This window comes from Suillus bovinus (assembly GCF_016758785.1).
Source record: "Suillus bovinus strain UH-Sbo-P2 chromosome Unknown EDB93scaffold_99, whole genome shotgun sequence".
Classification (NCBI taxonomy): domain Eukaryota; kingdom Fungi; phylum Basidiomycota; class Agaricomycetes; order Boletales; family Suillaceae; genus Suillus; species Suillus bovinus.
In genome coordinates this window covers 43,152-68,593 of record NW_024542155.1, presented here as the reverse complement: position 1 = coordinate 68,593, position 25,442 = coordinate 43,152, and the positions used below count along the sequence as shown (strand labels likewise).

The 25,442-nt window shown below is 43.1% G+C and overlaps 17 protein-coding genes across 17 annotated transcripts; 5 read left to right on the top strand and 12 right to left on the bottom strand.

Moving 5' to 3' along the window:
- Positions 1–631: 631 nt before the first annotated feature.
- Positions 632–841, bottom strand: EDB93DRAFT_1094600 (uncharacterized protein; the record flags this gene model as incomplete). Its single annotated transcript, XM_041446610.1, has 1 exon — positions 632–841. One exon carries the CDS (start codon positions 839–841, stop codon positions 632–634), a length of 210 nt encoding a protein of 69 aa, XP_041302317.1.
- A 177-nt stretch (positions 842–1,018) lies between these two features.
- EDB93DRAFT_1094601 (uncharacterized protein) lies at positions 1,019–1,738 on the bottom strand (the record flags this gene model as incomplete). The annotated part of the gene is made up of 2 exons (XM_041446611.1): positions 1,019–1,396; positions 1,436–1,738. 2 exons carry the CDS (start codon positions 1,736–1,738, stop codon positions 1,019–1,021), a joined length of 681 nt encoding a protein of 226 aa, XP_041302316.1.
- A 90-nt stretch (positions 1,739–1,828) lies between these two features.
- On the bottom strand, positions 1,829–2,062 carry EDB93DRAFT_1094577 (uncharacterized protein; the record flags this gene model as incomplete). The annotated part of the gene is made up of 1 exon (XM_041446606.1): positions 1,829–2,062. A coding segment is annotated over one exon (234 nt), but the record flags the coding sequence as incomplete, so codon positions are not given.
- A 570-nt stretch (positions 2,063–2,632) lies between these two features.
- Positions 2,633–2,881, bottom strand: EDB93DRAFT_1094566 (uncharacterized protein; the record flags this gene model as incomplete). Its single annotated transcript, XM_041446603.1, has 1 exon — positions 2,633–2,881. A coding segment is annotated over one exon (249 nt), but the record flags the coding sequence as incomplete, so codon positions are not given.
- Positions 2,882–2,991: 110 nt separating this feature from the next.
- Positions 2,992–4,299, bottom strand: EDB93DRAFT_1243197 (uncharacterized protein; the record flags this gene model as incomplete). The annotated part of the gene is made up of 7 exons (XM_041452110.1): positions 2,992–3,032; positions 3,130–3,383; positions 3,405–3,523; positions 3,581–3,779; positions 3,803–3,889; positions 3,923–4,160; positions 4,191–4,299. The coding sequence occupies 7 exons, from the start codon at positions 4,297–4,299 to the stop codon at positions 2,992–2,994; spliced, it is 1,047 nt and encodes a 348-aa protein (XP_041302313.1).
- Positions 4,300–4,425: 126 nt separating this feature from the next.
- EDB93DRAFT_1063184 (uncharacterized protein) lies at positions 4,426–4,758 on the bottom strand (the record flags this gene model as incomplete). The annotated part of the gene is made up of 1 exon (XM_041444863.1): positions 4,426–4,758. A coding segment is annotated over one exon (333 nt), but the record flags the coding sequence as incomplete, so codon positions are not given.
- Positions 4,759–4,821: 63 nt separating this feature from the next.
- EDB93DRAFT_1057100 (uncharacterized protein) lies at positions 4,822–5,565 on the bottom strand (the record flags this gene model as incomplete). Its single annotated transcript, XM_041444768.1, has 1 exon — positions 4,822–5,565. A coding segment is annotated over one exon (744 nt), but the record flags the coding sequence as incomplete, so codon positions are not given.
- Positions 5,566–8,145: 2,580 nt separating this feature from the next.
- EDB93DRAFT_1108242 (uncharacterized protein) lies at positions 8,146–10,023 on the bottom strand (the record flags this gene model as incomplete). The annotated part of the gene is made up of 7 exons (XM_041447815.1): positions 8,146–8,208; positions 8,290–8,309; positions 8,366–8,439; positions 8,929–9,101; positions 9,284–9,383; positions 9,458–9,678; positions 9,814–10,023. 7 exons carry the CDS (start codon positions 10,021–10,023, stop codon positions 8,146–8,148), a joined length of 861 nt encoding a protein of 286 aa, XP_041302310.1.
- A 958-nt stretch (positions 10,024–10,981) lies between these two features.
- Positions 10,982–13,490, bottom strand: EDB93DRAFT_1108241 (uncharacterized protein; the record flags this gene model as incomplete). Its single annotated transcript, XM_041447814.1, has 12 exons — positions 10,982–11,034; positions 11,099–11,198; positions 11,247–11,299; positions 11,336–11,379; positions 11,615–11,799; positions 11,848–11,994; positions 12,051–12,257; positions 12,309–12,376; positions 12,428–13,007; positions 13,106–13,222; positions 13,272–13,385; positions 13,413–13,490. The coding sequence occupies 12 exons, from the start codon at positions 13,488–13,490 to the stop codon at positions 10,982–10,984; spliced, it is 1,746 nt and encodes a 581-aa protein (XP_041302309.1).
- Positions 13,491–16,154: 2,664 nt separating this feature from the next.
- Positions 16,155–17,068, top strand: EDB93DRAFT_1061633 (uncharacterized protein; the record flags this gene model as incomplete). The annotated part of the gene is made up of 3 exons (XM_041444841.1): positions 16,155–16,292; positions 16,405–16,575; positions 16,628–17,068. Coding segments are annotated over 3 exons (750 nt in total), but the record flags the coding sequence as incomplete, so codon positions are not given.
- Positions 17,069–18,225: 1,157 nt separating this feature from the next.
- On the bottom strand, positions 18,226–19,044 carry EDB93DRAFT_1108239 (uncharacterized protein; the record flags this gene model as incomplete). Its single annotated transcript, XM_041447813.1, has 3 exons — positions 18,226–18,426; positions 18,521–18,607; positions 18,817–19,044. 3 exons carry the CDS (start codon positions 19,042–19,044, stop codon positions 18,226–18,228), a joined length of 516 nt encoding a protein of 171 aa, XP_041302307.1.
- A 745-nt stretch (positions 19,045–19,789) lies between these two features.
- EDB93DRAFT_1094576 (uncharacterized protein) lies at positions 19,790–20,305 on the bottom strand (the record flags this gene model as incomplete). The annotated part of the gene is made up of 2 exons (XM_041446605.1): positions 19,790–20,055; positions 20,125–20,305. 2 exons carry the CDS (start codon positions 20,303–20,305, stop codon positions 19,790–19,792), a joined length of 447 nt encoding a protein of 148 aa, XP_041302306.1.
- Positions 20,306–20,940: 635 nt separating this feature from the next.
- On the bottom strand, positions 20,941–21,099 carry EDB93DRAFT_1048666 (uncharacterized protein; the record flags this gene model as incomplete). Its single annotated transcript, XM_041444651.1, has 1 exon — positions 20,941–21,099. A coding segment is annotated over one exon (159 nt), but the record flags the coding sequence as incomplete, so codon positions are not given.
- Positions 21,100–21,783: 684 nt separating this feature from the next.
- EDB93DRAFT_1108237 (uncharacterized protein) lies at positions 21,784–22,229 on the top strand (the record flags this gene model as incomplete). The annotated part of the gene is made up of 2 exons (XM_041447812.1): positions 21,784–22,011; positions 22,077–22,229. 2 exons carry the CDS (start codon positions 21,784–21,786, stop codon positions 22,227–22,229), a joined length of 381 nt encoding a protein of 126 aa, XP_041302304.1.
- Positions 22,230–22,867: 638 nt separating this feature from the next.
- EDB93DRAFT_1047630 (uncharacterized protein) lies at positions 22,868–23,026 on the top strand (the record flags this gene model as incomplete). The annotated part of the gene is made up of 1 exon (XM_041444643.1): positions 22,868–23,026. A coding segment is annotated over one exon (159 nt), but the record flags the coding sequence as incomplete, so codon positions are not given.
- A 181-nt stretch (positions 23,027–23,207) lies between these two features.
- EDB93DRAFT_1243196 (uncharacterized protein) lies at positions 23,208–24,012 on the top strand (the record flags this gene model as incomplete). The annotated part of the gene is made up of 3 exons (XM_041452109.1): positions 23,208–23,361; positions 23,426–23,633; positions 23,832–24,012. The coding sequence occupies 3 exons, from the start codon at positions 23,208–23,210 to the stop codon at positions 24,010–24,012; spliced, it is 543 nt and encodes a 180-aa protein (XP_041302302.1).
- A 181-nt stretch (positions 24,013–24,193) lies between these two features.
- EDB93DRAFT_1255676 (uncharacterized protein) lies at positions 24,194–24,971 on the top strand (the record flags this gene model as incomplete). Its single annotated transcript, XM_041453822.1, has 5 exons — positions 24,194–24,241; positions 24,301–24,378; positions 24,425–24,536; positions 24,596–24,723; positions 24,771–24,971. 5 exons carry the CDS (start codon positions 24,194–24,196, stop codon positions 24,969–24,971), a joined length of 567 nt encoding a protein of 188 aa, XP_041302301.1.
- Between the last annotated feature and the right edge of the window lie 471 nt (positions 24,972–25,442).

Here is a 25,442-nt window from a genome sequence, read left to right as displayed (position 1 = left end):
CCAGGACACAATATGAATCACCAACTATTAACCAAGAACATGTCTGCAAGAGCTAAAAGCAGTGAAATACAAACTAAAGTTGACTTCCTGCGTATGAAGGAACCCAACCAGCTTGTAGGTTAATGCATTGAATGTTCTCTTGATGTGTACTACGAGCTTCAGGTATAAATCAACCAAAAAAAAAAAAACTAATCAAACAGGATGTGCTTAGTACGAAATAATATACTGTCAAATTGAACAACATACTGAGAATAAAAGAACACAGAATTAAAAGACCATGACTTTGGTTCGGTAGACATTGTAGAGAAATGTTCTAACTCGTTGACTGAGATGTAGAGTTTTGCAATCAGCGGCGTTTGCGAGGTCGATTAGGAATTCCAGCATCTGTTGGAACAAATTAAACACATTCAAGTTGGTCGTCGTTGACAGAATTAAGAACACCTTTTTTGTGCGACGTATTACACATATCTGCTTGCTTTTGCAGCAAGTCCAGTTGTCGATTTGATTCCATATGGTCACTTGTTTCAAGTGTTTTTGAATTTACAGCCACTATGGCATCCACGTGGGATGCAAGTTGACATCATGCATAATCTTGTTCTGCAAGCAGACCATATCGCAATATTGTTTGCCATCAGAGAACATTCAATCGGCATTCTTCTTTTTGAGCATCTTGAGACAACTGACTTCTGATTCTTTTGATAGAGAACGGACGAAGGATGAGAAGGGATGACAAGGAAGTGACACGAGATAGCATGACATATGGCGACTCAGTACCTTTACAACTTTCGATATCCACGATAGCATGTTCAAGAGTCTTTCCTTGTGCTTTATGAGTCCTCATTGCAAATGCAGGTAAGATGGGTAACTGAGAACGAGTGATCTTACACCTTTTCTGTGAATAGGGATGTATGAAATCCATTTCAACCGTATCCTGCAAAGCTATGACATAATGTGGCGGAAGATGAGGCAATACATTGTCAGTAGTCAAACTAGAATGCACAACACATGATATCGCATGTCAATTACCTCGTGAGTCGACAGTATATCGAACACTTTTGAGAATTCCCTGACAACCATTCATGACTCCACCATCAACATCAAAATTGTGTGAAATGATAACTGGCATACCAATCACCAACGGAATTTTTCCTAACTGCTGACAGGTACTTCCTGTATGCAAATCTTCCAAATGAGCTTTCAAATATCTGTCCATAATCTCCCTGCCGCCTTGATAATCAGTGGAATGGTACCAATGTAGAGCACGGTTTGTCCGTCGAGCGAATGATAAAACAGCATGTGTATTGAAAGTGTCTTTGACATCATTATTGCTGACGATGATTGGAGCTTCCGTCCACTGTAATTTCCAATCTGGACGCACATTAGAAATCAACCGAGTCTGCAACAGATTATAATCATCTTCAGTGCACTTTCCTACTCGTAATCTTGACAAAAGGCTGACAAAGGTCTCATTCTCTGCTCCTTGTTGACGCATGACTTCTGTGAGAATCACCACAGTTGTAATTGATAACCATAACAACTTCCCAAGCACTGTATTCTGACCTTGTTTGGTAGCCACTTGATACGTGTTTATATGTCCATACAGACGAGGTTGTCCAACAGGAGGCAACTGACTAAAATCTCCCGCGAATATGATGTTGATCCCTCCAAAAGGTAGCGTGTTTCCTTTGGCTTCTATAAGCACTTCACTAATTTGCAACATGAAATTACATCCGAGCATTGAAACTTCATCGACAAATAGAAAATCCACTCCTTCCCACATAGCAACTAAATCTCTATTCGTTTTGCATTGTGCATTCTTTTGCGAGTGTTGTGCAAGTCTAAGAGCTGAATGCAACGTCATTCCATAAATATTTCTGGCTGCCACACCTGTGTATGAAGTAAGCTGAAATCTTCGCTCCTCATTGCGACGTCTAAAAAACTCTTTGAGAACATTGATAACTTGTGACTTCCCAGTGCCCTCACAACCACCGATATACATTTGTAGCTGCTCACACGATCGATTGCTGCTATGTTCAATATTTAGTGTGAATTCATCAATCATATCATCAATAATCAAGGTAATGTCTTCCACGGTATTGGCCTCAATTTGGCTGATCCGAACATTCCTACTACAAGTGCCATTGGAATTTTCAGCTTGCTGAGCATTCCTGAATGCTTTTCCATCGCAAATTGGGTTGTTCACAAAGTCCGTGTTAGTTGATTGATTATTCATGTCGTTCGAGGTGTTGATATGATCATTAGGGAGTGCTATCTTGTTTTTCCATGCATCTCGATGTTTATCATATTTTTTGTGCCATTCGTCTTCCAAGGATCTATCATCCGACATCACACATTCTGCAGCATCAACAAATTCACCACAATTTTCATTACAAACTGCAGTCGAAAGGTCTGTCTGCCACATTCCAGAAGACTCGGCATGATACAAACAATTCATTAAAGTGTCATTAGAACATGCACGATGTCCTGAATGACATGAATCGATGGATTGCAAATGCTCGAGTACGTCTATATCCTGAATATAACACTCTTCTTCACTGTATTTGCCAGAACTGTCCGAACGAACAACATTGGATCTTGTCCGCAAGGAACGAAGTCTTTCGGCAAAATGATCATCTTGACTGTCACGACACTCATGCAAAATTTGCATGTTATTCATCACATTTTTAAAATGAATATCACATGCACTCAAAAATGTTCCGAATGACAATTCCCAAGATTGGTCTTCTCTTCGCAAATCTTTCACACTTCGCCATGGCTTAAATAAAATCAACATCAATCTACAATAGCGAGGATAATCCTCGGGTCTGTCTTGGTGAGGTATTCCACCACCAATAGGCATGGGAATGAATCGATTCTGCATCAATCAGATGCAAGTGATATGGGAATGTACTTGAGGATGAGCTTTGTGAAGTGAAATGCACGGTCGTTGGCATGTTTGATTGTGAAGTAAGTGTCTTAATTGTTCCATGTTCAAAATTGACTCATTTTCACCAAATCGATGTTCGTTGTCACTATCATCTTCATTTTTATAACAATGTTTCTTAGACAATGGCACCTTCTCTGTCTGAGCTACGAAGTCCCATAAAGAAAGAAATTGAAGCTGCGGACCCCGCAATCTATAGTCCAAAAGCTGCGATGGTTTGGCACTCAATTCTCCTATGTGATTAACAGACACAACTACTTCTTCATCAATGTCATCCTCGATATTGTCATCGTCATATGGAATCTGGTCCACTTCAGTGTCCTCATTCACATCTCCATCGGCTTCGTCAACATCAACTTGAGGCATGGCAAATTCTTGCATATTCTTTCCATAAGACTTTGCGTGGCATTCAGGACTCGGACTTTCCACATCGATATATCTGTCAAATGATGTCCAATACAAGTTGTTGAATGAATGGTTAGTGAAATGGTCTTCGAGATCTAACAAATACGAGCACACTTGCGGACCAGACAATTCCTGATGAGATATCATAGAATATGCACATTTCTGAAGCAAACACTTAGCTCAAAATGTCAAATCTCCATCCTCTGGATGATATTCTCCTAATTTCTAAACTGCTAGATCCAGAGCTGCATATGCGACGTGCGCCTTCAACTGAGATTTCGTGATATAATCAGTGATATAGTACAAAATGGCCTTCGCACTTGCGCCTGATCCAACAAACTTAATATCCATATTACACCGAATAAGCTCCAACATCGTCTCATTGAAATTATTGACCATACCATCTAAACACCGAAGAGTAATTTCACCACTATCCATGTCAAAGAACTAGACAAACAATATTTGTTGTTATCCAGACCGAATCTACATTCTTTCGGTTGGGGAGGTCCTTTCCAGTATTTGTAACAAGTAGCAGAATGCCTATGCACCTGACATGCTCGACTAAGATGATACAAATCCTTTTGTCTTGCCGTATGATATCTGTCGCCCCAATCGGATTGTGAAACTCCTTTTACAGAGCATGGATGATGAGATGTAGAGGGGACCACACAAGAAGGATCTGGATCATCAGGCAATGAATTAGATATGCTATTATCCAAGAATGCGAGCAAACGATCTTGAAAATCAGTATTGTTATCTTTCACAACTTGATCGCGAATCTCATTCGGATCCAACGCACCTTCCAACAACACTAACATATGACAATGTAAAGTGCCTCAACCTTGCGCTTCAACACACCCATAATAACCTTTGACTAAACCCAATATCCCACCTTCAACATCACGACCTGAGGAATCAAAACATAACACGCATGAAATAAACGCCTTCATATAGATGTTGAAAAATTTTGCTCCAAGAGCTGGATTCTTTGCGACTAGAATGGATTGCTGAAAAAAATTTGGCACTTCGGAAGGAAAAACATTGTCAATGTCAATGTCAACACTGGGAAGAAATTTCACCACAGGACTGTAAACATCTGCAGGATTAATGGTGATATAGAAACTAGGAAGACCATGAGCCATCATCATACCTCGAATCTCGTTCCGCATATGCAGTCGAGCAGCTGCTGATCCTCGCAGATGGGACGAGACAACTTTCACTTGATCCATGAGACTCAAAACCTTGCGCTCCTCATCAGAGTAGACTGTTTGATTGTCTCCCCTAGCTATGCACTCTGACACCAGATGAACTGCTTCAGGAGATACCGATGCGAAATCACGAGCAACAGAAGAAAAGTTCATACGACGAACTTTCAGACTTGAATGCAAAAGAATATCTCGCTGCTGAAGTACATTAAAAATGGTAAACGAAAATGAGTAATGCTCTTGAAAATGTTTGTCCATAAGAGAAAATAAGTGCTTGACATGCCTTTTCAGAGATATCCTAGTAGTGCGAATCGAATCCTCAAAACCACCTATACCATAGGGAAACAAAGTTGGATAAATCATTGGAAACAACTGCAGATTGAAGAACTCATTGACAGGCTGAGGACCATGTGGCACTTTGATATATCCTTCACCATGCTGTTTCACATGTCGTAATGCAGCCACTCGTAATTTATTAGCAGGTGCGTGTGCATCTACATCTGTGACCACCACATTGGCAAACAGTACGGTGTTGTCCGTAGCATTGGAAGGATTAACCATCCGTTCGGATTCCAAAGACGGGGCATCATACTTGGATGTAAGAACATCATCAGATTGCTCAGACAATACATGTTGAATATGCACAGGCAATGTCTGTTCTTCTTCCAAACTGTTGAGACAATTATGATCAACGATAACTTTCGCATACAAAGGGTTATGTTCCACAAGCCATTGTAAAGCGCGACGCACCCACTCACGCCTGATGATGAGAGGTCTCACCTTCGTACGTAACCACTCTGCGGAAGGAGGCTTCGATCCCACAAAAAGCACACATACTAGCATGGATACCTCATCGAGTGCAGGAGGAAGAACATGTACTAATTCAGAAGGATTCTGAGGATAGATAATGATATGACCTTTGAATCCCCGTTGGGAGTGCGGCAACTGAAGATTCTGATTCTCTTCTTTCAAATGGACCACCCAGCATTTAGCCTGACAACGAGCGATCATAGCCTCTTCGATGACCGTCAGATCCTGCAATACATCTGGTACAGGACCAAGATAATGATGATTAGCCAAGGTGGTAAATGGAAGCTTGCCTTTCCGCAATGACAGAAGACACGAAGTACATATAGCCAAGATAGTGCCCCGTTCGTCATCGCAAAGCAGCCCGTGATTGTCAATAAGAACATCTTCTAGAGCTTCATCAACAAGTGTGATAGTCGAAGGAAAAGAAGCAGATTGTAGCCACCATGGATCCAACTTGCCACCCTTTCCATTTTACCGTCGATCAGGACGCTGAAGAATGTCGCAGTCTAGTTCAGACGGTGTAACCAACTTGCATCCGTGTATAGTGCAGGCCTCTGCACAACATGCACAGGTAAAAGTGGCAAGAGAATCCACTGAAATCTGCTCTCGAAAAAGACAATGCACTTTGTCTTCAATTTGGTCGTCCACCAGGCGAGGCCACCCGTGTTGAACATTCTCCCTGGTCTGCTCTGCAAGAATAAATTGCACATCACGTTCAGCTCTTTTGAACTCAGAATGTTTGCCATGCTTTAACATACAAAGGAAAGATCGTAATTTCTTTCTCAACCCACGTAAACTATCGTCGGAGGAATGCTGAATATTATGAATGCGAAAAAGACGATGAAGGGGTCTGGCAGACACCCGAGAACCTACAATATCCAGCAATTGAATCTGAAGACCAATTGTGTCCACAGAAAGATCACAACGACAGGCAGAACATATACGAGAACATCCTTTGTAAATATCCTTTCCACGCAGACAACTGCCGTCAGACAAATGCTGCATCAACATCTGTAATAGAGCTTCCCGTGAATTTGATGATTGAAATTGTATGCCATGAAGTGAAGCATATGCATGTAAAGAAGAATGAGATAAAGTTTTGAAACCGAGAAACAATTCTTTGAACAGCACATCATCTTCAGAAGACTTTACACATCGAAGGAATAGCAATCAAATCAAATCGGCACGATTTGCATGAATAAGCGAATTCTGTTCTCCTGCAGCACGAACAATATCTTTAAGAGATGCGACGGATAATACAGATGGTAATGAAAGTGATACCTCTCGAACTATATAACCAAGCAATGAATGAACATCCGAAAATGCTCGACAAATGAGTCTACAAGCCTTGGGACCAGTTCGCCCTGCTCCTGCGTGGATACAGACTCCAGAAAGGAGATGTCACAAAACCTGAATGTTCATCTGTTCTGGTGAAAAATCGTTTTCGAGTCCATGATTCCGCAGAAGAGGTAATAATTGAGTAGCATCCGTTGACGAAGCTGAGAACAGCATGTCTCGTATGAGAGATTCTCCTTTAACGGTATCAACAGATTTAAAACCGGGAGTATAAACCTTCATGGATGACCCGTAATGTAAACCGTTATCGTCCAAACATACTACAACTATGTCAGTAAATTGTGAACCAGACAAGCAAAGAACGAACCAAAACAACACGGATGTTCAGGCAGTTGAACATCGCGATGATTGTCACTTATATTCTGACAATATTCTAACCAATCGCGACCAAAAACAACATCACTGCATGCATCATCGATGACGAGAAACAAGAAATCTGTCGAAAGATTGATAACACCATCGGTAATGAAGATGAGAGTGCGAATGCGAACATCTGGCACGATGTTGCTACGTCGAAGGCACTGAGTGAGTAGTTGCGAAGTTACAGAAGAAAATGAAACAGAATGATCGCATGAGGCGATGACGTCAACACCCTCGAAAGTAAGGGACATAATGATAGGATATGGACATCAAACAGGCAAAGGCATAGAACGAAAAGACACAATGCAAGTGTGCACGAACCACTGTGGGAACTTATCGCCATTTGTATACTGATCAATTTGCAAAACACAATGCCCCGTAGAATCACAAAAAAACCTGACTGGAAAGACCCACTACCTAAAGGTAGCGGGAATATGATAATGTGTTGCTAGGGAAGTGCCTGACTGATAGAGGATGATCAAGTCTGTATCAACTAGTTGTCACACCAGTGCGGCATTGGCAGAAGGTGATCAAATCTTTGTCAACTAGTTGAGTAATAGCCAGACTAAATAATACCCTGTAAGTGGATGTCAGACAAGCAAAATTGACCGACAATGGTCAATCATTTGCCAGTGAGTTGTTTGATGATAATATGTTGTTGGGCAAGGTGGGTGCAAATTGCAAACTGGGGCATCCACAACAATTAATTAACATTACTTATCTACAGTACAGATCCTAATAGCAATAGAACACAACAAAGACAGCGATGCATACATGAGATACGGTGAAGGGGGGGGGGGGCGTTTTTGCGAGGTTGCACCGTGTATAAGATCTTTGGCTTTGGCTTTCTGACAGGCTAAGTCTCCAAAATATTGCATAAAAAATGAGAACACACCCCATTTGCATCTGTTTCCACCTCTAAAATTGACTTAGCATGAGAAGATTAAAACCAGAATACAACCGACCGATCTGCTTGCAGTGCAGGATTTCAAATACTGGGATGGTACCACTAAATATACAAACTGAGATCAGTAAACTGTGGACCTCTCTTCAGACTATCTTAACTCATGCATACACTGGATAATCCACCAGAACAGCATCTCCAGTGTTCACTAAAGCATTGAGCGCCTGCAGAAACATGAGAATGATCATTCATTTTTAAGATTGAACATGTGCAGGTGAGAAAGAGTGCAGCAGGCAAGAATGAACATGGACAATGAAGAACAAACCTGTACAAGTGAAAACAAACACATATCAGTGAGAATGACAAGAACGGAACACGCACGAGTGAAAGCGGGAACGTATGGGTAAGAACAAATGGTACCGGCAGGAACAAATGTGTACAGGCCCAGATAAGATCTAGATGAGTGCAAACATGTCGAAAGAATGAGTGCGAGCAAGAATGAGTTGATACAAGTGCAAATGAGTGCAAATGGGTCAATACCAGTGCAAATGAGTTAAAAAGACAACAAATGAGTTGAAATTAACGCAAACAAGCATGAATGAGCAATTGAAATGAGTGAGTGTGGAGTAGAAAGCAGATATGAGTTTGTACAAATGATGCTGATATTGAGAGTGACTGAAACATGCTATAACACAAGGAAGAGGTAAAAGGCAGTGAGCGCACGATAATGGAGGGTGTATAGAGGGTTTGAACAACTGGGTGCATGAGAAACTGGGAGATTCATAACTGACCAATAAAAGTTGAGATGCGACTCACCAATCAACCATACACCAGTGTGACTTGAAATCTCCTCGCAATGTCGATAGACTCGCCAGTCTTAGAATTAACCCAGCCAACATACAGTAAACTGTCCCCGGGATGCCCATCAAAGTGCTTGATGTAACCTATAAGCCAGGTCATCTTCCTCAGTCATGAACTCTTCTCGTGCCCCTGTTTCCCAACGAGTATGTGAACTACCCCAAGGACCGACCTCGACAAATCCAGTGATGATGACAACCTCATCCAGATCAATGATGCCATGAAGTTTCTCAAGATCATGCAAGGATGAAGTAAGTTCCTGGCAGTGAATTCAAAAGTGAAGTTTGCTTACAAGACCACATGGACGGGCTCACCCTCTGCTCCAATGGTAATTAAAATCAAGAGCATTGTCATGTGCAATGACATGACAAAGTTCGCTCTTGTTCGAATTCACACAAATGTGGCTTGTGATATCAGCGAGATCAAGGAGACAATCCATACCACTATGGTAATGCTGAAGAACAAGGGGTGAATCAAACCCAGGATATTGAAGGCTATCTCCTTCGCCTTAAGGTACAGACACTGTGACTCTTGATTTTGTCTGCGACAATGTTGGCAGCATCCATGAGACATGAACCAGTGAGCAACAGGAAACAAAATTGTGATGATACTCACCCGATGACAACACCAGCCAAGTACAGATACTTGCCCCAGCTCTGCGAGTTCCAGTGATCAAACAAAATTTCCAAAGATATCTTTGACTCCGAATAGAGTTGAGGTAGCTCAATGTCATCAACTGTGAGCTTCCATGAGTCAATGCATGCCTTGACATCAGCGGAGGAAACATTGGGAAGCGCATTCTTGACACGTCTGAGATATTTTGCGCAGATTGCAGCCTAGCATGCCCCAATCTACCACAGCTCGGTAACCAATGTACTTCTCCTCAGGATGGAAGATAAGCAGTTCTCAGAGAGGCATCTGTGTGTCGTAGTTTGGCTAAAGTAATTCTCATGACAGCAAATAAAACTTACCTTCAAGGACAAGTTATGCTTCTCCCAAATATACCGAGTAAGATTAATTGTAGCTTGCATGCGCTTCACCCGGCGCTTGATCACCTCAGCGAAGTACTCAAGTTCCTTGATGCTGGGGAACATGAGGAAGTGAATTAATTGCGCATTGAGAACAGAAGGATCCTCCAAGATATATTTGGTCTCGTACAGTGTCTCCATTATGAAAGGCATGTATGAAGACTGGGAGAGCATTGCCATGGTCAGTTATAGTATTTTCTTTTAGAACACGGTTGAACTGAATACACCACTTTGTCTGCTTGTCAATAAGATCGAGGAGTAGCGGCAAGATGGTGTAGAGCCTGTAAGCCTTCATCTCATCCTTCACGAGTTTGATGAGAAATTGACACTGAGCAAGAATCCATCGATCCATGAAATGGTTTGAGACAGGAGTGTGTGGGTTGTACATGAAGTGCACACCAGTTGTTTTGTCAAGAAGCATCACTCAACCAATGAAGAATCAGATGAAATTCGACCAGGAGAAGAACATGGCAGATAACATTTTGAATGCCTTCCTAGCGGAAGTGCAAGTAGCCAGGTTGATATGACCTAAGTATTGGTAGGCATTGGATATTGGATGGTATGATAACCCATGCGAGAGCATGTACATTGTTGGAGAGCTGTGGAAGCCAGTTAGAGAAATTGAAGGAGGCTATCAACGAGCATACTAACAAAATAAATATACCAACAAGACTACAAACCTCAACTTTTATAAGTCAGCACAAAGCCAACCAAAAAAAAATGTTGTTTATCCCTACAACATTGGCCACTATGGTCATTATGATATTTTACTTGACTTCCGCTCTCCATCCAACCATCAATCACCACCTAACAAACATCAGACACCCATAGACATAATGGAAAATTTTAACCTATTACCTGTCTCTATTCATGATAGCTGTGTTTACCTGTGAATCTAGTTAGAATGAAAAGGAGATTGAAGCATTGTGTCATACACAGTCTGATAAGGCACTTCAAAACAGACCATTCCATGGGTCCTCAGGGTTTCAGGGTTATAATGTCGTAGTCTTATGGCCATCCAGGAAGTAATAGTCTATTCGAAGAAGAGATGCATCATCGACATTCTGGGGATGATGATGTGAGGAAGGAGAGAAAGATTAGTAGTTGAGAACTAGGATATGATAAGTGATACCATGACAACAGCAGAAAATGTGTTTGTCAAGGCTGTATCCAAGGCACAAGGGAATAGCACAAAATTAACAGTATAAGTCCTAAATACATGACTCACCCGAAAGAAAGTGCACAACAGGCGCGATGAAAGCAAGCCATAGTGTTGCGATGTAAAAATTGAATATTGTGGTAGAATGGCAGAAATAGACGGTAAAATTCTGATAAGCCATAAGTAAGCTATGTGACTGTTTTAATCTGAAACACACCTCTTCAGCAGAGATGGCGGTGGTCTGCGATCTCAATCTATCATCATGCAGTGCTGTGGCAGGAGCCTGAGCATAAATCAACAACTCACTGATAAGGTTATTACTAATGGAAGCAAATTCTTCCAACAGCCGTCTGAAACTTCATGATCACCTATTAACATCACTGTGCAGAAAAACAATCTATTGTTGTACTACAAGGAATATCTACATGCAACTGGAAGTATGATAATACATCACTTCAACTTGATCTTCGATACATGAAAACCTTTATCTCCTGGACAGGCCTCGTAGTGCATTGTGTTGCCTCAATGCCTGTTCACTGCGCACATGAGATTGAGCGTGAGAAAAATTGAACTGAGTTGACTTACAGTGTTGTTTCCCAGCCGTCAGGGCCGCTACATGTGGTAAGCCAATGTTCCAGTGCCATGGATTGGTCATCAGTGCCCGAGCGAGCCATAGTAAGAAAGTGCAGCTGACAACAGTGTTCCTCATCCAGGGCATGGGTAAATGAGAGGTTGTTGTCACTAAGATATGTCCTAAAGAATGCGATAGTCTGTTGAAAACTATGAGTTCTGAGTTCTGAGACATAGACATGACGTACCAGACTACATATTCTATCAATGAGGTGTTTTGGAAGGGACATGTAGGACTTGGGAAAGAGAGTAAGAAGTGACTCTGGACGCCCATTGATGGGTCGCATAATCCAATGCGCAAGGTTTACCAACAGTGCCTTATTGCGGTATGGGTTCTGGAACATTGGAGGTTAACCCTGTAATCAGATGATTGTGACAAGCAAAAAAATACATTGTTGTTGTCAAATGTAAAAGCAATGGATGTGACATCACTTTCCCAACCTGTCATGTTGGTAAGATGCTGGATAAGTGCCTTAACCTCCGCAGGTGTTTTGGTCTTCAAAGAAAATCCGGCCAAACCAGCTTTCTTCAGCTCCTCGATGAAACTCTGCATGCAAGTCCTCACCGATCTCATAAATGCAGACCGTTCGGAGTATAGCTGTAAATATGCATCCGAGCTAGAAGAGCTAAAGCAACAATATAAATGTACCAGTTCAATGACATCTGGATGCATGAGCTTCAAAAGTTTGGTCTTGCTGGTTTCACGGCATTGGAGTCCTGGTATATTGTAAGTGTATCAAAGTAGATTTTATCAGTGTTTTTCCTTACCAGACTCTGCGGGCTGAGGAGAAGCACTACCAACAGTCTGCATTTCCGTGATCGCCTGCACACAGTATGACCTGAATGCAGCCTCGCCACCTTGGTTGATAGTCAAGTAATTTCTGGCCATGAGTCTGGCATCAGATATAATTGTCCATGCAGCAGGAAAGTGACTCTTCAGGTAAGTTGGCATATAAGTTATGCCTTCTATAAAGACATTCAGATTGCACCCTATGAAGACAGATGGTCTCTGAATGCCAATGACAGAACCATGCGGGAGCAACAAAGTATTCACATATATGGCTGATAGGTCATATGGTGGAAGCGTTAAAGGGATGGAGCATGCTGCAGGCAAGATGGGAGTAGGGTCCATCCAATCACTCTCACTCATTGCAAAGATATCCGAGTTACTGTAGAGAGATACAGAATCTGGGGTAAACAACATGCCCACTGGACTCAGAGCAGTATAACCAGCAACAGGGAGGACAGGAGCAGGACAGACGACCAAATCCAAAAAAATATTCCTGTGAGAAGGCTCTGGATTATGGAAGAAATCGTGCACCAGATTTGCAATAGGATCGACGACCTTCTGTTGTCAAGAAGTCAGTTTTAGCTTATGCATTGCCCTGATACACATACCTCAATGATCATCAGTGTGCTACTGTCACTGTGTGTGTACATACTCACCGCTCTCCAACCGTTGGGCACAATAAACTGATTCGACTGCAATGTGCACGGTGAATCTTGGTAAACCCCTACAAGTCCAGAAAATCTTACTGATATTCCAGGATACACATGTGTATTCTACACCAGAGCAGTTGGTATAAATTTAATAAATTAATATATAACATACCAAGTATATGGAATGATGCAGGTACCCCATGTTGGAGCCTTCTTGCACATATGCAATTTTGATATGCGTGTCTTTGATTGCAGCAAAACCAACATGCTGTAAAAGTGAGATAACCTAGAAAACGTCAAGTTTGAAACTCACTTCATCGGCGAACCAGTCCAAAATGATTGGCTGTCTATTGACGTGAGAGGGTGGGATGTATGAATAACCAACGTGCATTGTAGGAGAGTCTGGAGTACTTGATAGGGCTCTTGATGTGCCATTTTCAATGTACTTTTAAGGCCTTCTGGAACACCTTCTGGAGTTGTCCCCCATCGATCACTGACAACGAGGTAGACAACTCACCCAAAAAGAAAGTGGACAACAAGCATGATGAAAGCAAGACATAACAAGGCTAATGAGGATTGAATGAATGCGGAGTCTGTGTGCATAGCCTGGCAGCAGATGACAAATACTTTACCAACGGAAATTACTTGCTTGACTTCTGAATATTTACGCGAGCACAAATTGAACTTGTGGCTATGAATGTATTTTATTTCTGTCCAAGTCAAGTCCAAGTAATGAATTTGTGGACTCATCTACAGTATGGAATCTATGGAATGCACAGTATGATATCCTGGTGAAATGATTTCTACCTCCGAGTTCATGGTAAGAAAACACAGCTTCCCAGCAAGCATCCAACAAAGGCTTATTGTACATGAGAGGGCAATATAGCAGACCAGACTTCACAAGCTTGCCTTTGATAGTGGCAGTACTTGGGCATGCAGATACCTGAGTTCATCTTCGGAATAACCTGAAATTCAACTACTTAAACTTGACTGAATGCACTAATTAACTTTACTTTTCAACAAATTCAACCATAGTTGGCTGACCTAAACAATGTCTTCTACACCTCCGCCTCCTCTTGACTCTTCATCATCCCCTAGGTTTAATGGCCCACGTAAATTTAAACCAACTCTTGAGGGCAATCATGATGATTGCATTATCTGGTGCAGCTGTGTATCAAACCAACAACCTTGAGATGCATACCCTTCTCCAACTGTCTCCCATCAATCCGACTTGCAGGAGCCTTCATCTGCGAGTACTATTGCTAGATTTTATTCTTATTGTGCAACTGATATTAATGAATCAGGTGGATGCTCTTTGTCTTCCTCCATTCTGGGGTATGCATTGTGATAGCAACCTCACTATTGCTCTCGTCAGTGCTAAATGCTCAGAATGCTGGGCAGAGTATAAACTTATTCAGAGACACCTGAGACATATCAATGTTGAAAAGGAACTTTACAGTCTGGTGGAAATACAGACACAGCAGAGACTGCACAAAGCTGACACCGACATTGGTGTTACCCATGGTGTGTTGCATGTCTCCAGCCTGACACCATCAGGTGATGAGCGGGATAATGATGTGTTGAGTTTGGGTGGGTCAGATGGTGAGGAATCCCCTTGAGATCCATACCAAGATCAATCCCTATCATATGTGTTCTCGTTTCATGACCATGGTGTGTGCTCACCCATACAAATCGTTCATTGTTGTATTTATGCTTACATTTATATCTACATGTTGTAACAGCTACTGTTACCTTGTACAATCATCGATGCAGTAGAAGTTATGTACTCTACAGTTGATCTTTTAGCACTACATATCCATATCTAAGTGCCGCTTATCATATCACATGTTGTAAAATCCTTGTTGATGGATATTAGAAACTTCACTGATGAGCTTGATGCACTGACTGCCATATGTGCACTAGGTCAGTCATTGCAATTGTGATGTAGTCGCCGCCGCCGCATTGGTTAGTAGAGAATCCAAATAGGTTCTGCTTCACATATTACAGTGAAATATCTCTGTATTATATGGGTCACCCGACCTACATAATATCCCGTACAAGACGGGCCAGCGGATGATGGGCTGATGTGATGTATATCCTCAATGTTGACGGATGGGCTGGGAGGGATATTATTTCTGATGGAGGTGGGCGGGCCCATGTGTGGAATATGTAGAGTGGATGAGTGGGCCAATGGACATGAATATTCTATAGATGGATGGGCCGAGGTAGTTGGATATTATGTAGATGGGTGTACGAAGGTAGGTGGATATCAGATAGATGGGTATGCCGAGGGTACTTGTCAAACAATGTAGTACTGATTACCGAGTAGCTAATTTGGGTGAAGCATAATGAGTTCCTGCAGCTGCAGGTTCATTCTTGTTGCATTGCTGTACAAGAAGCAAGGTTCCAAGACCCGGGTGTCAATAAGCAAATATCTCATATCCAGCACACTTCCCATCATCTGGTATTTCATTGAGCAACAGATGGTAATATATCTTCGACAGCCAACATCATGGAAGGTTCTCTTATCAGAACCTCATCATCACCACCTACCAAACACCAAATGCCAAGTTCCGACTACCAAAATTCGAGTGAAGCATGCCGAGATCCGAGCCCCGGGAGTTGATAAACAAATATCTGATATACAGCACACTTCCAATGATCTGGTATTTTGGCTCCCTTATCTGATCCTGACTATCTCCACCCCCTTTAACACCAACCTCTGGGCATCCAGCATCCAGCTTCTGATTTCCAAAGATCGACTTCATCATGAATGGTACTTCCACTTCTGCAATTGAAATAAGCCTCTGGCGCATTTGGGCCCTGACAATCACTCATGAGGCATGTGAATATACCACACAGAAATTCAATGCAGAGAAGACAGGAGGAGACCCGGTGATACCTTCTCCTAACCTAGACACAGATCTAGTGATGGCCTGTGATCGATTGGTAGATTGCCTCATAAAGCCATACAAAAATCAGAGTGGGTCTTCCTGCAGATTCGGAAAATTCATTTGATCATTCAAATTCCTTCATCACAGTTCAGATGAACATTGACATTGCAAGATATAGCAAATTAATCTCCCCAAAGAACACAGGGCACAATGAGGAGAAAGAGGAGAAGTTGCTTAAGAGATGTCCTCCAGGCCATGAGGGGACAAGGTCGGTGGACATACCTGCCACAATTCTAGATGTATCCAGCACCATCATCACATGGTAACTCCCAGACGCCCTGACAGCCGCGACACAGGTGTGTGATATACATTGTTACTCTATAGATATTGAATATCAAATGGTATCCACAGAAGGAAATTTGGGCAGCCACCAATTTGCTGTCTCCAAGTCTGGAAAGAAGTGTAAAGGTCAATGGGAATTGGCAAACCAATCCAGAGTGGTTCAAACACAGGTCCAAAGATGTTGGCTTACCTGCCGGGTGCATCAATTTATCTCTGGCATGGTTTCAACAGTGGCACGAGGTAGGATTTAATAGGATGATGATTTCTGTAGTTGAGCTCACCAATCCCATAGAATCTATCGGACCCGGAGGTATCTGCATCATTAAAGGGACCATTGTCCGAGGGAATTCTGAATGCCATTGCGAGGCCGGCAGCCATCACATTAGCGGCACTCATGATCATGCATCCAGGGCAGTACTGGGCAGGGTTACGAACATTTACAAGGCTCGGAGAAAAGGCAGAAACCAAGGAACTGCCAAGAATGTCCGAGATCCTCCAGTACTGGGCATCCGTGTTTAACATGCTATCCATCATTTCCAATCGTCAAACCCCGTATCATCGAGACCATTTATTAATTCCCAAATGCTTTGATATTCTCACCACTGTGGGGAATTATTCTAATGCTTGGATGAGCATGCCAAGCCTTCAGCTGGAGCTCAGGTACAATCCCGGGTGTATGATTGGATTTTCTGGAAGGATTGTCAGACATGGGGTTCATGAGGTGGAAGGGGACTGGGTTGGGTGGGCATGGTATATGAGGGATTCTGTTCATATTTATGCCGAGGTTCCCTCATGCAGATGTGCTAGGGTGGATTGACGAATCTTACCACCATGTGGAAGATGAAACAAGTAGAAAGTCTAATTACCCATGTCAGTCCCTGCTTTCGAATACCAAGTACAAACTGTCTCTCTTGATGACACTCAAGCACCAACACATTCAGGACGAGGGAGTGGAGTTTCCGTTGTAGTGCGCAGTTACAAAAGGCCAGCCCTGGGTGGGAGTACCACAGCATCAAGGTAGAGGACTCGGTAATCAGTACTCGACACTCGGTACTTGGGAATCAATATCTCTATACTCAGATTGTTCTGTTGCAAAAGGAACCTACAAGTCAAAAGGGCACAGAAAAGCAAAGAAATGTAAGTATTAATGCTGCTGTACAAATTTGAAAATGGTACTGAGGCGAAGCCTATCGTTGTATTTAGACTCAGATCCTATCGACGTTCATCAAAGCCAACTCAGAAATTGATATCTGGACCTCGATAATTGGGACTCGGTGATCGAGACATGATTTCCGGACCTCGGTAGTTGGATATCAGGAGTCGGGAGTTGGTAATGGAGATCCGGAACTCGGAATTTGATATTCAAAACATAAACATGAACGTTGGTACTTGACACTTGGACCTCAGAACTCAATATTCAGAGCTGGGTAATTGGGTCTCGATATTCGGACCTCGGTAGTTGGATTTCGGGAGTTGGGAATCAGTAATTGACACCCAGAACTCGGAATTCAATATTCGGTATTCAACATTCGGTACTCGATGCTTGAAACTCGGAACTTGGAACTCAATATTTGGAGCTCAGTAATTGGGTCTCAGTAATTGGGACTCGATATCTGGAACTTGCAATTCGATATTTGGCATTCAATATTTGGTACTTGACGCTTGGAACTTGGAATTCCATATTCGGAGCTCGATTATCGGATCTCGGTAATTGGGACTCGATATCTGGACCACGGTGGTCGGGACATGGTGATCAACATCTGCACTGTTTATTTCGGGACTCACCATATAACATTCTGTTAGATATTTCATTGTTTACATGTGATTTTCAGTACTCATAACATCACATATGGAACTTGCACTTCAACATTTTTAACTAAGTGACTCGAGCTACTCTCCTCTGCCTCTCTTCAATCTGTCTAGAATGGCAGTGTAGATCTGTATCTCTGCCATCTTATCACAGATGCCCTCATGTTGTTCCTCAAGTAATGTCAGGAGGCATTGTCTAATCCACCTCAGTCCCATCAGTGATGGAACTGAGGTATGATCCACCTGCTCCGGAATTGTCAAACCATCATTCTCAATGCCATCCTAGAAAAGATTAGTCATGAATCAAGGAAATGGAATAAGAATCTTACTAACCAATGCTGGTAGTGAAAGATACAGCAAGTCATCACCTGATCACATTGCTATGGTTCGTTTGGGATTGCAGTTTCTCCCATCCACCATGGGGTATCATAGCCAGATATGATCTGGGATGGATCTCTGGGATCTGCGATGTCATGAAACAAACAGATGTGATAGGAAAAGATGTGATCCAGAACCGTGTTCCAGGTGTGACTGGGAATCAAATGAAGAATATGAGCAATAGGGCTGGGAATGACCGAAATGATGTTCCTTGCACCTGAGTACTGCAGGATGTGAGTCACAAAAGTCTGTAGTGGATGTCAGCATTAACTGCCAGAGTTGTCAGTGTCTTACAGAGATCTCCCATTGCAGCCCAGCTTTGAAGTGCCTGATCCGAGCCAAAGGGGGAAGATTGTTGTTTGCAGCCTCTGCCTGATATTGGGAGATGCATGCTCGGATACACGATGCAGACATTGACATTGTAGCTGAAATGTCTGCAGGAGTGAGAGTGAGGGGCCGGTACTCATTGAGGGAATTCTGATTGTCAGAAGTGGATGCAGGAGAAGGATATAATTCAGGCATGGCTGATGCAGGAGTATGACACTGGCTGTTACGACTGGGATAGTTCTTCTGTCAAGGTCAAAGATAGACCGGTCGAGTTGACAGTTCGTCAAGCCTCCTAGTACAAGGAGGGTTCTAGTTCAAGGGTTCACACTAGACGAGCAAGGCGGCTTCTGTCTAGGATCAGCGGCGAGTGGTTTTAGCACTTCTACCGCAATCAAGGGTTCAGGCTAAGGACAGTGAGTGACTGCCTTAGAATCAGGTATCAGGCTACAAGGGTGGAGACCTTGTAGATCAGGATTCAAGGGGAAAACCCAGTAGATTAAGTTAAGGAATACTACTGTTGTACATGGGGTTTATATAGGTAAAAGGGAGCAGCTCAGCCACGTCAAGAAAGGTAACAAAGATAGGAAAATAGTACAACCTATCAAGATAGCAAAGATAGGTGAAACAACCATGCGGCGCATGATAGTAGCTATGTTACAATCAAGAAGAGAAGGGGTGGCGGACAGCCCGCTTGATAAGAGAATAGCCGAGTCTAGATGAGTCTAGAGTCGGCACTATGGTTACAGAAAGAGAAAAATAAGTAAGGGTTAAATGTTATTGTAACACTTGCAATGACAATGACAGTTGGTTCAGATGTGAAGATATCATCCACTGATGGATGGATAAATTTTTCAAACTCCAACATGGGCTGACCCGGCCACTTCCTGAGACTAAATTTGTATATCAAAATGGGTGTTATATCTCATCGGCAATAATACATTCATTCATCTCTGGAATCTATCAACATGGTCTGCAGGTGTTGAAATGCTGCCTGGGCATTCTGCACCAGCAATGAATAAATTTGGGATTGCCTTCTGGAGTAGCATGCATGACCTGGAAGGTGTTTCATGAATGATTCCTGCATCCAGTTGCCCCATTGGGTTGCTTTCCACAAGAAAAAGTTACATGTCCAATCTGTCTCAAATTGGACCAATATCAGTTCTTCCTTCCATTGATCCCATAGTGCCTTTGCCTGGAGCCAGTGAACTCATTAAACTTCAGATTTTTCCGGTCAGCTCAATGTCGGGCATGTGTGTCAAGCATGTGGGAACTCACATTCCTCATTCCACGATTTATCTGGACCCCCCATGTCGATCTCGATAGACCAGAACCAAGCGAGGGATTCATTTTGTTGACCAGGGGCATTTGGATCACCCACGGCAGTGCTGACTTTGAGCTGCTTGTGAAGCAGGGGTTTGTATTTCTGAAGCTGGTCATGCCCCAGGTCAAGTTTCATCATTTGCTTCCTGGTCTTAGTATATATACTCGCATACAGGGAGACAGCCTGTTGCACTGATGTCACCTGCAACCAAGCTTGAGTTTTCAGGGCTTGAGATTTGGCTTGCCTGATCGTTGTTCGGAATAGGATTGCTTTGTTGCACAAGTGAATTCGGAGGTTGTGAAGTGCATCATTTGCCTGCCCTTTGTGAAGGGACATCTCCAGCAGAATGAGATCCTCTGCCATAAAGTGTCTGCATCGATCTACCCCAAGGTTTGATGGCAATGGGATCAAAATGAGCTCAGGGGAGTTCATAAATGTATCAGATGTCTCGGTAAAATCTTCCGGGTCATCATCGAGATCATCTAGTTCAAATCGTCAGGATCGTCATCTGCATCGAATCCCTCCCCGAGATGTGTGGCAGCAGAATGAGTAAATCCATCCATCTGGCCTTGGAGACGATCTCATTGCCGAGCTACGTCTAATCTCTGTGTCTCCTAGTTTGTTTTCCGATAAACTCCAGATTTGTTGATGATGACCATGGTGTTTTCCTTAGGCTGAAACTTGGGTCCCGACACAAATGGTAGATCTTCAGGCTCAAGCTGGTCTTCGGGTTCGTCTCCTTCGAACAAATCCCACCTATTTGCGAGTGCAGGACATACTTTGCCATCATGACCAAGGTGTATGACGAGTCCGACATGAGCGAGACAACTTTGCTCAAAGAATTGACCATTCCATTGACTGATCCAGTGGAAAGGATTGCAACGATGTTGACTCCTGCAACATCCCGTGCAATAGAGTGGCTCCCCAAGTCAATCTTGACATTTGTAGACCCCATCCTGGTCGCAGATGATGCATCTCCTATCTTCTGGAGGAGCTTCTCAATCCAGGAGGTGATGCAGATATGACTCCTGCCTTGGGAGCCATTGCCTCAGGTAGTCATTCTGGCTCTGCATTTGTTATACTTAGCAAGGTTTGAACGACACTCCAATGGTTTACATTAACTTGCCATTGTTTTTGGAAGCTGCAAAGGCTCGAATGAGCCTTGGTCTTGCTCATAAGTATTATCAGGACAGTCTTCCCAAGTAGGTGGTGCAGGAACAGGCTGAAGTGTTGGTGATTCCAGGGGAGAGTTAGGCATGGACCTGTAGGCATGTCGTCTTGTGCTTGCAAGCGGGACCTTGACCCAAGTTTTCCTACCTTTGCTGCCCCTTGCTTCTACCCTGTGAGATTTTTGCAGCGGGGTGCATAGACCTATCTTCATCTTATTTTTGAATGTTGCAAGAACAGCATTAGCTCAGGAAGGTCGCACAAATTGTTATTCTAATGCTATGTTTGTGCAGTATTGGTTGTTCATTACAAATTTATTTCCATTAATGGCATCATGTCCGATATGGGTTGATTAACCAACTGTTAGGCTTTGGTCAAAGTTGAACTTCGAACCAATATTAATTACGCCTTGCTTACCCTCAGCACATTCACCAATCAGAGTCACCATGGCAAGATCAGGTCATATCACTAGCTTGTCTCCTGGAAGACATAGGGCACGTCAACCCCAGACACAGAAGCTCACCGAAACTGAAATTTCCAAGCTGAAGAACTACCTTCCTGAGTGGACTTCTGCGAAAAGGAGTGAGAAGCTGGCAGTTTTCACTGCAATTTCCAGGGCTGCCAGGTTGTTTGCGCCAAAGGTGGACCAAGGACAATGGAAAGAGAGGAAGCAGGTAATACATCCTTGTTGCGATGTGAAACAAAACATTTAATGTCTTACACTTCCTTCAATGCTCAGATGTACAAGACTTGGTTGTTCAACAACAAGAAAAAGAAGGAAAGGAAGGACATGATGAAGTATGGGAGGAAATGGACACCTAGAATGGTGATCTACCAGGAGAATCGGGAAGAGGTGCTGAAGAGGATCGAGGATGCGTCTGGGGCAAATTAATATTGGTTCGAAGTTCAACTTTGACCAAAGCCTAACAGTTGGTTAATCAACCCATATCGGACATGATGCCATTAATGGAAATAAATTTGTAATGAACAACCAATACTGCACAAACATAGCATTAGAATAACAATTTGTGCGACCTTCCTGAGCTAATGCTGTTCTTGCAACATTCAAAAATAAGATGAAGATAGGTCTATGCACCCCGCTGCAAAAATCTCACAGGGTAGAAGCAAGGGGCAGCAAAGGTAGGAAAACTTGGGTCAAGGTCCCGCTTGCAAGCACAAGACGACATGCCTACAGGTCCATGCCTAACTCTCCCCTGGAATCACCAACTACTTCAGCCTGTTCCTGCACCACCTACTTGGGAAGACTGTCCTGATAATACTTATGAGCAAGACCAAGGCTCATTCGAGCCTTTGCAGCTTCCAAAAACAATGGCAAGTTAATGTAAACCATTGGAGTGTCGTTCAAACCTTGCTAAGTATAACAAATGCAGAGCCAGAATGACTACCTGAGGCAATGGCTCCCAAGGCAGGAGTCATATCTGCATCACCTCCTGGATTGAGAAGCTCCTCCAGAAGATAGGAGATGCATCGTCTGTGACCAGGATGGGGTCTACAAATGTCAAGATTGTACTTGGGGAGCCACTCTATTGCACTGGATGTTGCAGGAGTCAACATCGTTGCAATCCTTTCCACTGGATCAGTCAATGGAATGGTCAATTCTTTGAGCAAAGTTGTCTCGCTCATGTCGGACTCATCATACACCTTGGTCATGATGGCAAAGTATGTCCTGCACTCGCAAATAGGTGGGATTTGTTCGAAGGAGACGAACCCGAAGACCAGCTTGAGCCTGAAGATCTACCATTTGTGTCGGGACCCAAGTTTCAGCCTAAGGAAAACACCATGGTCATCAGTCAACAAGTCCAGGAGTTTCATTGCCTCGAGGTTCGATGCTGTGATTGTCCAAATGCGAATGAGTCCAGACATTCAAATGTTTCAACATGGATTTTTCCCTGCATCATTCAACAAACCGAAGACTGCGTTCACCTTCAGAGTGCTCAACAATTTTCTATTGGACAACCTAGAATGCTGCACCTCCACGATGAACTATTACAGCAAGCTCCAGCGTAATGACCTCCAGCATGTTTCCTCAGCCTTGTTCTGGTAATTATATATCTCCTTCATGAAAAGGACATTATATTAACAAGGCACTTGGCAAGGACCGATACAGAGAGCTCATGAGAGTCGCTCGACAGTGGAGGCAGTTGAAGACCATGAAATGGCATGGCTTTGGCCATCGTTCCAATGCCCTGAATGCCAAAGATCTCGCATTGTTTTGCCCAACATGTCCTCAGCCTAGGATCAACATATCCTTGTCAGGGAATGAAACACTTGATGAGTGAGTCTAGTTTCATACTTAAGTGACCTAAGTGATAATAAGAACTCCAAGCTGGAAATATACCCAGTCATTTGTGATGGACAGGTAATTTCAAAGCCGAACACTTGCATCCCATCAAGCCATTTGATGAAAGTATGGCTTGCAGATGGGCTGGGGTTTATGGTGGGAAAGGACAGGTATAAAGTGCATCTTGCAGAGGCTGCTGACACTTTGGAAACATCTAGCTGCAACAATCACCTGGGCGATAAATCAAGCAAATGTGGCTCGGCACAAGCTAGAGTCGACCGGTATCGGGGGAGTTGCTTGTGCCTGCCACGGCTGCTTTGTCCCTCATGTGATGGTCGATTTTCAGAAAGGACGAAAGGCAAGCCGAACATGAAGTTCTACATTCACAAGTTGATCATGCATCGTTTGCAGACAAATGAATATGGACTACGTCCTTTGCGAGGCTGCCCAGCAGAACATGGAAGGCATTACCAGGGCTGTCACCTTTTATGACATCAACTGTGAATACAACAAGCACCTTAGGTTCAGGGTGGATCTGAAGCCGATTTCTTGAAATGGTACCAGAATTGACCATCGATTCCCGGCATCGGTTTGCTGGCACTGTGCATGGACATCAAGACAGCTGATATGTTCGATATGCATATCCATCTCCCAATATCAGGTGGAGGCTGCAAACAACAATCTTCCCCCTTTGGCTCAGATCAGGCACTTCAAAGCTGGGCTGCAATGGGAGATCACTGTAAGACCCTGACAACACTCGCGGTTAATGCTGACATCTTCCACAGACTTTTGTCACGCCCATCCTCCAGTACTCAGCTGCCAGGAACATCATTCCTGTCATTCCCAGCCCTATTGCTCATATTCTTCATTTGATTCCAGGTCACACCTGGAACTACGGTTCTGGATCACATCTTTTCCTATCACATCTGTTTGTTTCATGACATCACAGATCCCAGAGATCCATCCCAGATCATATCCGGCTATGATACCCCATGGTGGATGGGAGAAACTGCAATCCCGAACAAACCATGGCAATGCTGATCGGGTGATGACTTGCTGTATCTTTCACTACCAGCATTGGCTAGTAAGATTCTTATTCCATTTCCTTGATTCATGACTGATCTGTTCTAGGATGGCATTGAGAATGATGGTCTGACAATTCTGGAGCAGGTGGATCATACCTCAGTTCCATCACTGATGGGACTGAGGTGGATTAAAGAACACCTCCTGACATTACTTGAGGAGCAACGTGAGGGCATCCGTGACAAGATGGCAGAGATACAGATCTACACTGCCATTCTAGACAGATTGAAGAGAGGCAGAGGAGAGTAGCTCTAGTCACTCAGTTGGAAATGTTGAAGTGCAAGTTGCATATGTGTTTTATGAGTACTGAAAATCACATGTAAACATTGAAATATCTAACATGATGTTATATGGCGAGTCCCGAAATAAATGGTGCATGTATTAGTGGGTATGGGTACAGGTTAGACCTCTGACACCCAGGGGTTTACCCCTGCACTTCCATACATACAACAATACAAATCTGAATGATCTCCAAAGTGATGTTTTAGTTACAGTGAACACATCTCGGCCAGTGCACAAAGGTTACACTTTTTCACATGAGTTCCGGTTTGATATATGATACACATCAATTGGATATATAATGGCATCAAGTGTCCCACAACTAACTGTCGAGGAGTCCCAACTTCAAGTGAAGGGGATGTCCCATAAAAATACAGCAGCGGCGCAAGGCTACAACCTGTTGAAATGCTAGCTAACTTTCAATACAACTGCCAGTCATTG